The sequence below is a fragment of the Ipomoea triloba genome, chromosome 9 (genome assembly GCF_003576645.1).
Source record: "Ipomoea triloba cultivar NCNSP0323 chromosome 9, ASM357664v1".
NCBI classification, from domain to species: domain Eukaryota; kingdom Viridiplantae; phylum Streptophyta; class Magnoliopsida; order Solanales; family Convolvulaceae; genus Ipomoea; species Ipomoea triloba.
In genome coordinates, this window is record NC_044924.1 from 29,095,293 (window position 1) to 29,108,968 (window position 13,676).

Genomic DNA, 13,676 nt, shown 5'->3' on the forward strand with positions numbered 1-13,676 from the left:
AACCGTTTACGTGTCATATTGTGTCGACACGACTCGAACTCTGTTAACAAAATGTGTCTATCGTGTTAACTCGTTTAACCCGTTAACAAATCGTGTTCGTGTTAAAAATTTGAGCCTGTTAATTTTAACGTGTCGTATCCGTGTTTAACCTTTTCGTGTTCGTATGGTTATGGTGTCGACCTGTTAATGAACATGTATACATGAATTGCAAGTTCTATGTGTTGTGTATAATATAAAATATGCATACTAGTATACAACACATGTTTATATGCACAAACGAATTTTAAACCCAATCTTATCCATATATGTAATTTTATAATGCACCAAATTAATTTTCATATACTTATAAAAGTGGTGGTTGTCATATATCACTATATATTCCACACAAACACACACACATATATATAGAGAGAGAGGAGGGTTCAAATAATCCGTTAGCATACCGAAGTCCGAAGCTTCATTTTCAAATCCGATTGAAATTTATTCTGCCGTTGTATTTATCCGGGGCATCAGAGAGATGAGTAGCAGTAACAATTCACTGACGTCGTCGCCGGCGAGGTCTTCCATATCTACGACGGCTATTGTCGGTGCTAACGCCACTGCAGCGGCGTCTCTGGCTGTCGACGACTACCACTTCCCCGCCGATCTTATATCAATTCAAGATCGAAAGGACGAGGCTCTTCAAGGTCAGTTTGTTGTATCCCCATTTTGGATTATTTTATTTTCTTCGTCATCCAAAGATTCGGAAATTTTATTTTAAATGCGTTTCATAGCTTGTTTCTTTACAAATAATGTTTAAAATATGAATATTCGTATAAGAAATTTCCATTTTTTTTTCTCTCGTTATTCCTTAGTTTCTGGACAGTTTTCGTCTTTATAATAGTTGGGTACTATTGCTGGTCTGCTCTACTGGAAATTTTGAAAGTTATGATCACACATATACAGAAAGTTGGACAGTATTCATCTATCTTCATTTTTGTCTAATTTTCAATAATTGGGACCACATCTAGATAATAATGTATTAAAATTGATACTTCTGTTTGGAATGAATTCCATGGATAGGGCTGTTGGTGTGATTAGATTAGAGTAAATTGCAATCTTGAATAAGGTTTATTGTGCTTAAGGGATCAAGATAAGTAATCAAGTAGAAATCATTAACCACAGTCATATGAGAACTTTTCCTTCTTGATGTGCATTGCAGTGGATGCTGTTACAATCCAATAAGTTTATGAAGCTAATTGAAGCCACCATAGCTCCAAAAAAAAAAGTGGCTGAACACCTGCCAAACTGTAGTGATTACAAAATATAGGTTTTGGAGTGTAAGGAGTGCAAAACAAATTGCAGAACCCAAAGTTAGCTTGTAGATGATACTGGTATGGTGAGAGTTCTATGTTGTGATTCAAGAATTTCTTGATAAAGGGCTGAGGGCTCACTGTTATCCCACATTGTAGATTAGTCTTGTGACTCTTTCAGTCTTTCAAGAGGGCCAAGCCTATTCCCCTGAGAGAAATTCGTTGGCAGTTTCATTCAGAGCATTGGAATTTTTGGTTAGGTGATATTAGCTGCTGTTATGGTTTTTGCTAAGGTAGTAGCATTTTCTACATTCATAATCCAATTGATTTCATGTTTAAGACTTTGCTAGTAAAACTCATCCTCCTTCACATGTTTTCTTCTAAATTCAGTTTCCACTTTTCATAACTTTCACTAGTACATAGTTTAACAAACAAAGTTGATTGCTTCAAATTTGGCATGTATAATTTTTGTTTCACACTTAATGAGGAATACCATAATCCACCATTTGATACAAACTTACTACTTACCAAAATTATAACTTCAGATATAATTAACCTCTTGGCAACACTAAACAGCAATGAACATTTCCCAAATTCTGCTTCTTGTATACACGTGTGTCTCTGGGTGTGTTGCATAGGGAGATTAAGGGCTTGTTGAGGTTAGTGCTTTTCATATATTAGTCTTCCTATTTTACTATGTAAACTTTTGTAAAATTAGTGGTACTAGAATACTTATAGCATTCCTACATCAAGTTTGTGAAAGTAGCCTAAACTGAAGATCAGTGATTGTAGTGGTAGTAGTATTATAGTTGCTTCATAAGTTCAGTCTCTATGTAGTTTGGGAATGTTTCAAGTATTCTAGCAAAGTTATCATCCTTATGATGGTCACTAATACATCTATGATTTCTCAATGTTCTTTTCGCATTCAAGTGAGGATTTATTGAAGATCTGGACATCTGTATCCTTTCTCTGTTAAAGTTCAAATTTCAGATTCTAATTGCTCTAGATACGTAAAGTTTATTACCCTTTCTTTTTAATAGAGATGGCTAATTAGGCTTTACTTTTTGTTCTTTTGCAATTTAAAAGGAAATTCAAAAAGAAAAAGATGCATGTCACTGTTGCTTTGGAATCTTTGAAGAAATCATGATTTCTTTCACTTAGTAGGGAAATTTGACATATTATATTACTTGGCTATGTCTTCAGTTCTCAAATCTGATGTGATGGCTGCACTCAATAAAGTGGCTAAATCCCTAGATGAAGATAGTTGGATGTTTGATGGGCCTCGGTCTCGTATTCACCTTATTTCAAGACCAGGTAACTATCCAATCTCACGACTGTGTCTTGGTACAACTTGGATCCTGTAAGCCTCATAGTTTTTTTGTGACTTTTTTGTTTTCTGGATCAATGTGTGATTTTGGGATCTGAAATATAAGAATGTTACTGCATATTAATTTGGAAGCAATATTCTGATAGATCTCTGTTTGACTACTGTTCTGTTTGATGTCCAACTCATATACTACTCGAACCGGGAGTCATAGGCTTACGTTGCTAGACTAGACAACAAGATCTTTTGTTATTTCTGATTTTTGGTGCACAATATTCTTATTGATATGTATCATGGGTTAACTGTTGACAGGTAGTTTTCTTCAGAAGCGGATAGATATAGCAAAAGAGCAGACTTTGGCACCACCAAAATGATGGAAAAGAGCCTCATAAGCAAGATAATTATTTCCCTTTTTATGGAATCTAATCTCTTTTAGTTCTGTTTTTGGTCTGCTTCTATTAGTTTTGTATTTTTACTGCTACCAATCAAGCTTTGTGCAGATTCCCAACTCTTTTGTGCTTTGTGAATATTATTTAGGTGGCGTTTACATGAATTCTTTCCTTTCCCAACTCTAAAACTTGAGGATTATATAGGACTAGATAAACATTGGAGTTTTGAGTTTGGGTTGAGTTTCTTGTGCGCACAAGTTTAAAGTGGTGTTGATTCTCGAAGTTGATTGATTCATTATTACCATGAACCAGTCTAAAGCGATATTTAGATACATAATATGGATGTCGTTTTGGACTAGAGTCTACAAGAAAAATTAAAGAATTGAAGTGGGATGGATAATCATTTCTCATTTCGAGTAGATAGGGCCGCAATTTGGTTTTGAGAAATGATAAATCAGAACCGGAAGTTTTTAGGTTTTGAACTGTTGGTTTAAATTTTTCTTTTTAAAATTCTATTTTATATTTTTAAAATAATTCAAATTCAACAATTAATATTTTTTTTATTAAATCCAGACTTTTAATTTTTTCCATTTCAGAACCAGAACTTATTAAACCAGATTCTGGTCTATAACCGGAACTGGTTGCTACAGTGTTCAGTTTAATTCGAACCGGTGATTTCACTATGGATATTGACATTGTTTTAGAAAATTCTTGTAGACTAATCAAAACAAAATTAATTAATTCATCTTCCAAACATCACAATATTTAGTCACAAAAGGATGATCCAGAAGCTCTTCCACAGTAGCTCTCCTACTCCAATCCTTCACCAAACATCTGATGATGAAACCCTGAAGCTCCGGTGAAGCATTTTCCGGCGGCCTCATCGTGTCGCCTCCAAATGACACTGCACAAACCATTGATGCCCAATCTGGTTTGTGCCCTTCATCCAGCAATGGAAAGTGCCCAAGAAAGCATTCCATCACCACCACCCCCACCGCCCACACATCGCCGGAAAACCCTGCAGATGAGCCCTCCGGCCACCTCCCCGGATCAAGGCGTTCAGGGCTCATATATGCACAAGTCCCCATACTTGATGATTCAAATTCTTCATCTGAAACTCTGCTCACCCCAAAATCTGCAATCTTCACTTCCCATTCACTGTTTATCAGCAAATTTGATGGCTTAATATCCCCATGCACTATATTCATCCCATGCAAATACTTTAGCCCTTTCAAAACCCTTCTTGCTAGGTAACCAATCACACCCTCACTTAACCCCCCTATTTTTTCCAACACTTCCCGAACTGACCCTTCCCCCATGTACTCCATCACCAAGAACACATCCCCAACAGGGACAAAACAGTCATTTCCCACTTCTGCATTAATCCCATGACACTTCACTACAAACTCACACTCCACCCTTCTCACTACATCCACCTCCCTCATCCCACTCTCACCACGCCGGAGGATTTTCACGGCGTAAATCTCCCTGGTTTGCCGGTGCCGGACTTTGTACACCACTCCCCCACTGCCATGGCCGAGAACCTGAAGCTTCTCAAACTCCGACAGGCTACCAGTGCCCGGAGAACTCAAAAAATATAACGAAGTATCAGCAGGTGAGATATGAGGTAAAGATAGGCTCAATGGCTGCTTCTGCCTTCTCTCCCTCACCAGAGTCATTTAGACATACATACATACATGATTGATTGTATGTATTAATCAACTTTCAAAGTATGTTGAATGGTTGGGTTTCCAGTGTTTTTCAAAGCACAAGTATCTTATTGTCCTTTTATGCTACACTAATGGCAGGTGAGGATTTTGTGGTGACAACAGATACCATTTGTGGTTGAGAGTATAATTAGATTTACTGGTGAGTTTAAATATCACAAAATGTTTTTAATATTGTTAATTTTCATAAATAAATAAATAAATAAAATAAAGATACAAGAACGATAATTAACAACAACAAATATTATGCCAAAACCTTGTGGTCTAGTGGCACTTGGTTATACTCCTATGTAAAAGGGGTGGGTTCGAGTCTCAAATACTACATTGTAATAGAGTCAGTAGTACCAATGTAATTCACTAATGGTTGAAAATTTTAGTAAAAAAATAAATAAATGTTGATTTGTCCAAATGAATAAATTAGATTAGTCTTCATTTTTAACGTGGGAGCATGTTATCACCTGAACACTCATATATATATATATATAGTAATATAGGCTACATGAGGATTTGAAGACAAATGGTAGCCAATGATATATATGGGTTTGAGGGCTGAGATTAAACAAAACAAGGAATTGTGTTACGTTGTAGGGGCAACAAGGGTATCTGCACACTAATTTAATTCTGGAAAATCTTAGATGAGGATGGTATGCTTGAAATAAGGATCGTATTTATGATAAACGCTACACAGTGACGATAATTAGTCGACACGACGCTCATGGGTGGTGTTCATTGGTGGTCTTGTGCACCATCGAAACCACCAGAATGGCAACCGGAATGCCAACACGACGGGCAGCCGATAGGGAGTAATTGGGTTGGGGGATGTCCACATTGTTGTAGGTGTATGTGCATATCCATCCGGGTGCATTTGCAACTCCATGTAAAAAGTAAATACTCTCATTTTTTATTTAATTTATTACTCCTAGTTTAAGTGTCATACTCTAATTCATCTAGAAAAAATGGTGGATCAGAGTTTTTATTATTATTATTTTTCTATAAATCAAATCATAACAATTAGAATTTTACTTCATTGAGAGTACATATATCATTTTCTTCACATAAATGTAGTGTAATTATGATAGGAAGGGGCCATAATTCGGGAACAATCACTCTCTTGTGGTTGGGTTCATTACTGGTTTTTTTTTCTTTTTTTTTTTCTTTTTGTGTGTGCACCCACTGTGTAAAAAGGTTGGATAGATACTATTTTGGTGTGTTTGGTTGACAGTTTAGCTATCAGTAATGGGTATCAAAGTCATTGTTATTGTTTGGTTGGCAGGTTTTTAGAACACTACTATGAGTTTTGATTACCCCTTAATTGCAAAACTTATTTCCTAATAAAATAAGGGTTTCCGCCTTCCTCCTTAGTTGCTTCTCCAACTATTAATAATCATTCGCATTCCACCCCGCTACCAAACATGCAAATTACTTTCACCAAAACCCATTAACATTACCAAGTATGTGATAGCTATTCTGATTTCGATTCCCATGTGCGAACCAAACACACCCTTACTGTAGAGAGTATGTGCATTGGTGGTGTTAACTCGCAAATTTTACCGTGGACTGCGGTCCACAATGGATTGTGGATCATGTATCGAAACGGCGTCGTTGTGATTAATGAAAACAGACGTCTGAAACGAGCTCCGTTCCGCGCCATTCACTTTCAGTTTATATACACTGCAGTTACATTTCAACATAACTGCAGTTACATTTCAACATAACTGTAGTTTCTTTCCGATATAACTCCAGTTTCATTCGATATTATACACTCAAATATGTGAACCTGTTATTCAATTTCCTTTCAACACAACTACAGTTTCTTTTATAATACACTGCAGTTTCCTTTCAACACAACTACAGTTTCTTTTATAATACATTGCAGTTTCTTTTCAACACAACTACAGTTTCTTTTATAATACACTGCAGTTTCCTTTCAACACAACCACAATTTCTTTTATAATACATGCAGTTTCCTTTCAACACAACTACAATATCATTTCGATATAACTACAGTTTCGTTGGATAATATACACCCAAAAATGTGAAATTGTTATTCAGTATCAGTTTATATACACTGCAGTTACATTTCAACACAACTACAATTACATTTCGATATAATTACAGTTTCATTCGATAATATAAAAACAAATGTACGGCAGTCGTTTCTCCTACTTACTGAAACGGCGTCCTTTTGTGACCATGTTGTGGACCATGGTCCACCGTATAACGACTGGTGTTAACTGTGTGCACCCTCTTGGGGTGCCACAGAGTTAATGTAGAAATGTTTTCCGATGCAGGAGCGAGGAGCAGCTTGTAGCAAAGGTAAAATGTGTTATGGATATATCATTGGACGCCACATATCATCTGTGTTGTGATTCTATGTTTAATTTGCGTTGGATTGTTAGCAGAGGTGGCCAAATCCCTGGCCGGTCCTACGAGCAAATTATTGTATGGACCATAATACATATAGCTGTATGGATCATGAATATAAATTATATTTTTATTATGTTAAAAGTACATTATTTTTGTACTGAATTGAAGGTACATTAGTTGATAGTATATACAAAATAATGTACTTTCAGTACTTAAATAATGTACTCTAAAATAATGTATTTTATGTACAAAAATAATGTATTTTTAATATATTAAAAATGTACTTTTTATTTATGCTCCACATAGCTGTGTGGATCATTATCCATGCAATAATGATTGGGTCCCATGCTAGGCCTCTTGTGGGCTCGTTCTGAGCTAAGTCTGGAAATTTTTATTGTTTTTTATATAAAATATTTATGCATTGTTTGAAATGAAATTTAAATCATTGACCTCATGATAATGTTAATATATTGAAGGTGTATGTTTTAGTGGTGAGGTGTGTAATGTATGTGATAAAACGAAGAGCCAAGATTTCCCGAGTATCGGTCTCAAGGATGACAAATTTGAGTGAATTAGTGTTGGCATTTAGGATGTTAATAGACAAGAGTTGCAAGGATTACTAAGGGAAAATTGAAACTTGGATGAAGGATTGTAAGGGTGATTTTAATAGGAAAAAGGGTTAAAAGAACAACGAGGTTGAGTGCCTTAATTAGCCTATGAGATTGACCGTACTATAGGAATTGTAGAAACGAGGTTCGGGAATTAACTCGGGAGTCACGGTATTTATACCGAGTGACGTCACACTCAAACTCTCAATCCTCATTCGGTTGAGACATTTAACCGAACACCTTGCCTACCACTCCTCCCGGACATCATCCTTTCGGATAGAGGGTGTGGATGTGGATGAGTTGGACTCGTGATAGGCCGCTATCGCGCACACACTCACTTTCACCAAGTCTACTATCTACTTCGGCCGAAATAAAAGAAAATCATGTAGAACATCATCCACACAAGACTAAAACCATACTTCATTTTCACAAGCAAATGGAAGAATTCAATCATCAATCACAAGGGCTAATGTGGGGCAAACAATCCCATCTACTAATCTACTCAAACATTATCAACGTCAAAGAAGAAATAATCAAAACAAATAGATTAAAGTCATAATATAACAAGAACAAGAGTAGAGTAATATACCTAGGAAACCAATAGATCTATTACATCTTCACTCTCATCCTCCTTCTTGCATCTATCATGGAGAACTAATCTAATCTAGGGAGAATTGGGGATTTCCCACAAAGGGGAGAAACTAAGAAAAATAAGATCTGAAAATTGGGGCTCTCCTCTCTCACATGCATAGGTAGGGTTTAAATAGCCAACCTAAAGTCGAAATCCCGCAAATGCCCTTGATGGCCCGGTTCACGCCACCTTCACGTGTGAATGGGGGCGTGGACGCATACTGGAAGGGTTCCACGCCTCCTTCACGCGTGAGGCCCTCGTGGTCAGGTCCTGCTCGATTGCTTCTTTGTCTGTTGCTTCTTTTTTGACCTCGGACCCTGTTATATCCTGCGGGAATGACTTAAAACATGATTTTTAAAGTTGCATTTGCTGATTTGATCTTATTAGAATCTTTACGCATGAAAATGATTACAAATGGGTGGCAAAACTACATAATATTATCCTATAATTGACCCTAAACTTGACTATTCTTGGCGCTTATCATATATATATATATATATATATATATATATATATATATATAGTGGCGGATCCAGAAATTTTAGTCAGTGGGGGCGAAAGCTTTTCTTAAAACGTAAAACATTTAGGAAATATAGTCATATATTTGTTGTATATAAGCGAAAAATAAAACACATCAAAATTTTATAAAAATACTCATAACAAAATATGAAAAATAATTAATTTGATAAAATAATTCAAATAGAAAACACATTATAAATTGAATTACTTAAAAGGAATATAGTCATCCAGTTCAAAAAAAAAAGAATATAGTCATAAATATTGTTGGATATAGACAAAAAATAAAACACACTAAAACTTTATAAAAGACAAAAAATAAAGCACACTAAAACATCCATAAATATTGTTGGATATAGACAAAAAAATAAAACACACTAAAACTTTACACATATCATTATTATAGTTTTAACACATCAGTATTATATTATATACACAAAGGGTAAAAATGCTAAAAGTATCCAATTAGGGCCCCTGCTGCTGAGCAAAAATCGAACCCTCGCCCTACCCTTAGTAAAGGCACACACCAACCATCTCAGCCAACCAACATATTTTTTACTTATATCATTTTTCATATACTTATATCTAAAAATGTACTATACATACATATATATATACAAGAGCTATATTGGGGGTGGGGTGGGGTGAGTGGGGGCAGCTGCCCCCATGCTGGATCCGCCTCTGTATACACACACACTCACGGGAACTTTTCAAAGTTAACATTTTTGTTTAAAATAATATTTTAACCATTAATCTCAAAATAAATAATTAATATGATTTTCTACAAAATTAAAATTTTATAGACTTTAATAACATTTGAAGTTGTACTATTAAAATTTTTTATTATAAGGCTTGTAATATTATTAATTGATAGCTTATAAATATTATAAAATGTATTATAATTTATAAAGTTCATGCTAGATTTTTCTTGGACCTAGACCGTGCCTGGACTGGTTAGGGACCTGGGACGTGCCCGAGCTTGCGGCAGAGCCGGTTTCGAGTTGGGTTCCGGGTTATGTTTTTTATAGAACCTAAACTGGATGGTCTTCTATAAGCTAGGCAGTTCAGGTCTGGCTAAGCCCGACACAAGCCTGGTGAAGTCTAAGCCCACTTCTTTTCGGATCGATTCAGCGCTGGTTCGATTTTGAATCGATCCGTGATCACCTCTGATTGTTAGCAATGGGAGGTGATGGTATTTTTCAAATAAAATTGAAATTAATAAATGATGAGATTGCAGGCACTGTAACGATATATTCCATAAAATGCATGGGACTGAGAGTGCACTTCATTATGTATAAATATTAAAAAGCCGTGTGGACATTAATCCTGTCGTATTTGTTCACTTTGGCGTGCAATACTGCTATTATTGTGCATGTCGCCATGCAGTGCGTGTACGTCGATCTGAAATCCAGTTCACACCTGGGGATTTCAACCAAAAAAAAAAAAAAAGTATAAAAAAAATCATTTTAAAGACTTTTCCATTGAGACGACTCAAGATTGTTATTTCCGTTTACTTTGAATATGTCAAAGAAAGAGTTAATTCTAAAAATGGTCTTTCGACTATTGATTTTTATCCTTGACTTTTAATTTGATCAAAGTTAGTTTCTTAACTATTGATTTTGTATCAATTTTGGTCCTTCTATTAAACCTATGTTAAATTAAATAGGTGTTAAAATTGAGGGCAAAAATGTAAAATCAAATATTTTAACCTTTCTTCTTCACTTTTTTCGTAACTATTGATTTTGTACTATTTTTGTTATCAAATAAATCCAAAAAAAAAAAAAAAACACACCTAATACAACAATAAAATATACAATAACACTCCATACATCCAGTTAGAGAATTTACAAACAAAAAAAAAATTTTAAAAAAAACGAAATTATTACGGAGTATATATTACATTGCAATAAACCAAAAAAAAAAAATACAAGAAAAAATTTGATTACTTGAAACAATTTAACATAAAATATAAAAAATAAATATATTGGCTCACATTGTTCCCTATATAATCTTGTGATGGAGGAGGGGAAAAAAGTGAAGAAGAAAAGTTAAAATATTTGATTTTACATTTTTGCCCTCAATTTTAACACATAATTAACATAGATTTAATAGAAGGACCAAAATTGGTACAAAATCAATAGTTAAGGGACCAACTTTGGTCAAATTAAAAGTCGAGGACAAAAATTGGTAAAAGTCAATAGTCCAAGGACTATTTCTGGAATTAACTCTCAAAGAAAAAAAAAAACCCTTCCAATTTTGTGTGTTGCAAAATATGCATTTTATTAAACATGTAGATAAGCATGAGAGGTCATTAGGAAAACTCTGTGCGACCAACCTAACTGAGAGAGCGTTTGCAAACATTGAACTTCTAACATTTTGATACAAAAATTCATACTCCATTCATTTAATTAGTTACCCCTTTCAGGCTTTATTATTATTATTATTATTATTATTATTATTATTATTATTATTATTATTTTATGTTTATAGGTGGAGGGCTAAAATAATAATATGAAATAGTTAAGATAAAAATATATATATATATATATATATATATATATATATTTGTTAGATTGCTAACATATAACAAAATAATCAAACTGATGGAAATTTAACACTGAAAGCATAGGGATGAAAGTATGAAGCTGAAAAAGCAAATAAAAATAAAATAAAATAAAAACGGTTGTGCACAATTGCCTCAAAGGCAAAAACTTGTGTGAGACCGTCTCACCATGAGACATGTCGGGTCGGGTCGTGTCAAGATGCAAATGTAACACTTATATGCACAAATGTCATACTTATATGCTCAAATGTAATACTAATCAGAAATAAAATTTTTGTTACTTATAAGGGTAAATGTAATACTTTTAAGAGAAAATACAATACTTTTATATTTCGATTTAAAAGTATTACATTTTTCCTCAAAAGTATTATATTTGCCCTTATAAGTAAGGGACACTTGTCAACATTACTTATTATGAAAAATGTATTACTTTTTCTCTTATAAGTAACAAAAATTGTATTTTTGATTAGTGTTATATTTGAGCATATAAGTGTGAGATTTGCACATATAAGTATGACATTTGCATGGTGCTTTGACCCGACCCGACCCGTCTCACGAATAAGGATCCGTGAGACGGTCTCACACAAGTGTGACCCAATAAAATTTGGTACAGAATTTAGTATAAATAGATTGGAAATGATAAAACTTGATGTAAGAACATGATGAAAATATTTCTTTTGTGTAAAATTTCGTATTTTGGATTAGAGATAGCCTGACAACCCCCTAATAACCCCTTAAAGTCGATTGACCTTTTAGGACAGATCTTATTAGGTCAAAGCTATCTTATTGAAAAATGCATGTATTGTCTACATTGATAAATCAGTAATTAGTTTTACTAACAAATTAAATTTATTTTCTTGAACTATTGATCATATATACGTAGTATTTTGCTGTCATTGTGGTCCACTTTGGTACTATTGCATGTGCCTGCCATTTATTGCATGTCAGAAATTTTGGTACACTTTGGCGTGTAATTTTTATGCATGCCAATAATTGTACGTCTTAGATAGAGCTTCACAACCATAGATGTAGATTTGTTTAAAAGTCATGTAATGATTAATGTGTGAGTAACTGAGTACACTCATGGTTGTTGAACAAATTATCTTAGTCGTTATTATATTTTTGAGTTAATTTCAGCAATGGTCCTCCGACTATGTTGATTTTTTAAAATTAGTCCCGACTTTTAATTTGGACAATTTAAGTCCCTTAACTTTCAAATTCTTTTCAATGTTGGTCATTTCGTTTTGCACTCTAAAATCATATCCTGTTTGAGCTTCCGGTAAGCAAAACCGCCAAGTAGCTTCCAATTCTTCGCCGGTGAAGTTAATTACTGTTGTAATGGCGGACACTCTTATTGATAAATGTATGTATTGTCTACATTGATAAATCAGTAATTTGTTTTACTAATAAATTTATTTTCTTGAACTATTGATAATATATATTTAGCTGTCATTTTGGTTCACTTTGGTATTATTATTGCATGCAATTTTACACTATGTACTCCTAAATTTTACTCACTGATGTGCGCGAACACTAATAGACTATTTTCTTCATGTAGGTCTCTCTAAATGTGTTTACATCAAAATTTTATTTGTGAAAATAAAAATTAAGTGTAGATAATAAGAATACATATAGTATTTTTTTCGTTGCATGTGCCTGCCATTTATTGCATGTCAGAAATTTTGGTACACTTCGGCGTGTAAATTTTATGCATGCCAATAATTGTACTTCTTACATAGAGCTTCACAGTCATAGATGTAGATTTTTATTTTATTTTTTATAAAAAAAGTCATAGGTAGGGCGGTAAACGAATCGAACGCAAACAAATAGAGTTTGTTAATGTTTATTTGTTAATATTTATAGAGTGTTCGTGTTTGTATTTGTTTATTAAAGTTTTTTAAAATTATGTTTGTGTTCACTTGTTAATCGTTTGTTAGTGTTTATTAATGTTTGCAGACATATTCATTTGTTTGGTCAATATAATTAAATGTGTTTGTAAACAACCAAGCAACTTTGTTCACTAATGCTAAACAAACAAACACATGTACATGTTCATGATCATAATTTGTTTGTGAACAAGAAATAGTTTTTTGTCTACGAACAATAAAAAAACAAACAACATAACAACTATAAAAATAATAAAAATAAGTCCAAAAGTAACATCTAATATCAAAGTAAAAAAGTGAGTTTGTTCATGAATATTATTAAACGAATAATAAATTAACGATATTGTTCACGAACTTTACAAACGACCATACA

General features: G+C 33.8%; 2 protein-coding genes across 4 annotated transcripts; one reads left to right on the top strand and one right to left on the bottom strand.

Moving 5' to 3' along the window:
* Nucleotides 1-426: 426 nt before the first annotated feature.
* LOC116030510 (protein SAMBA) lies at nucleotides 427-3,287 on the top strand. The gene is made up of 3 exons (XM_031272770.1): nucleotides 427-686; nucleotides 2,496-2,606; nucleotides 2,929-3,287. The coding sequence occupies exons 1-3, from the start codon at nucleotides 518-520 to the stop codon at nucleotides 2,988-2,990; spliced, it is 342 nt and encodes a 113-aa protein (XP_031128630.1). The 5' UTR covers nucleotides 427-517; the 3' UTR covers nucleotides 2,991-3,287.
* Nucleotides 3,288-3,579: 292 nt separating this feature from the next.
* On the bottom strand, nucleotides 3,580-8,424 carry LOC116029134 (mitogen-activated protein kinase kinase 10). Of its 3 annotated transcripts, none has more exons than XM_031271037.1 (2): nucleotides 8,297-8,422; nucleotides 3,580-6,403 (listed from the first exon to the last, which is right to left on the bottom strand). In XM_031271037.1, exon 2 carries the CDS (start codon nucleotides 4,682-4,684, stop codon nucleotides 3,743-3,745), a length of 942 nt encoding a protein of 313 aa, XP_031126897.1. In that variant the 5' UTR covers nucleotides 4,685-6,403; nucleotides 8,297-8,422; the 3' UTR covers nucleotides 3,580-3,742. The 3 variants fall into 3 exon arrangements, 1 of the variants encoding a protein (XP_031126897.1); XR_004100276.1 differs by lacking the exon at nucleotides 3,580-6,403 and adding an exon at nucleotides 6,778-7,196 and having other exon boundaries at nucleotides 8,297-8,424; XR_004100277.1 differs by lacking the exon at nucleotides 3,580-6,403 and adding an exon at nucleotides 6,778-7,158 and having other exon boundaries at nucleotides 8,297-8,388.
* Nucleotides 8,425-13,676: the final 5,252 nt, after the last annotated feature.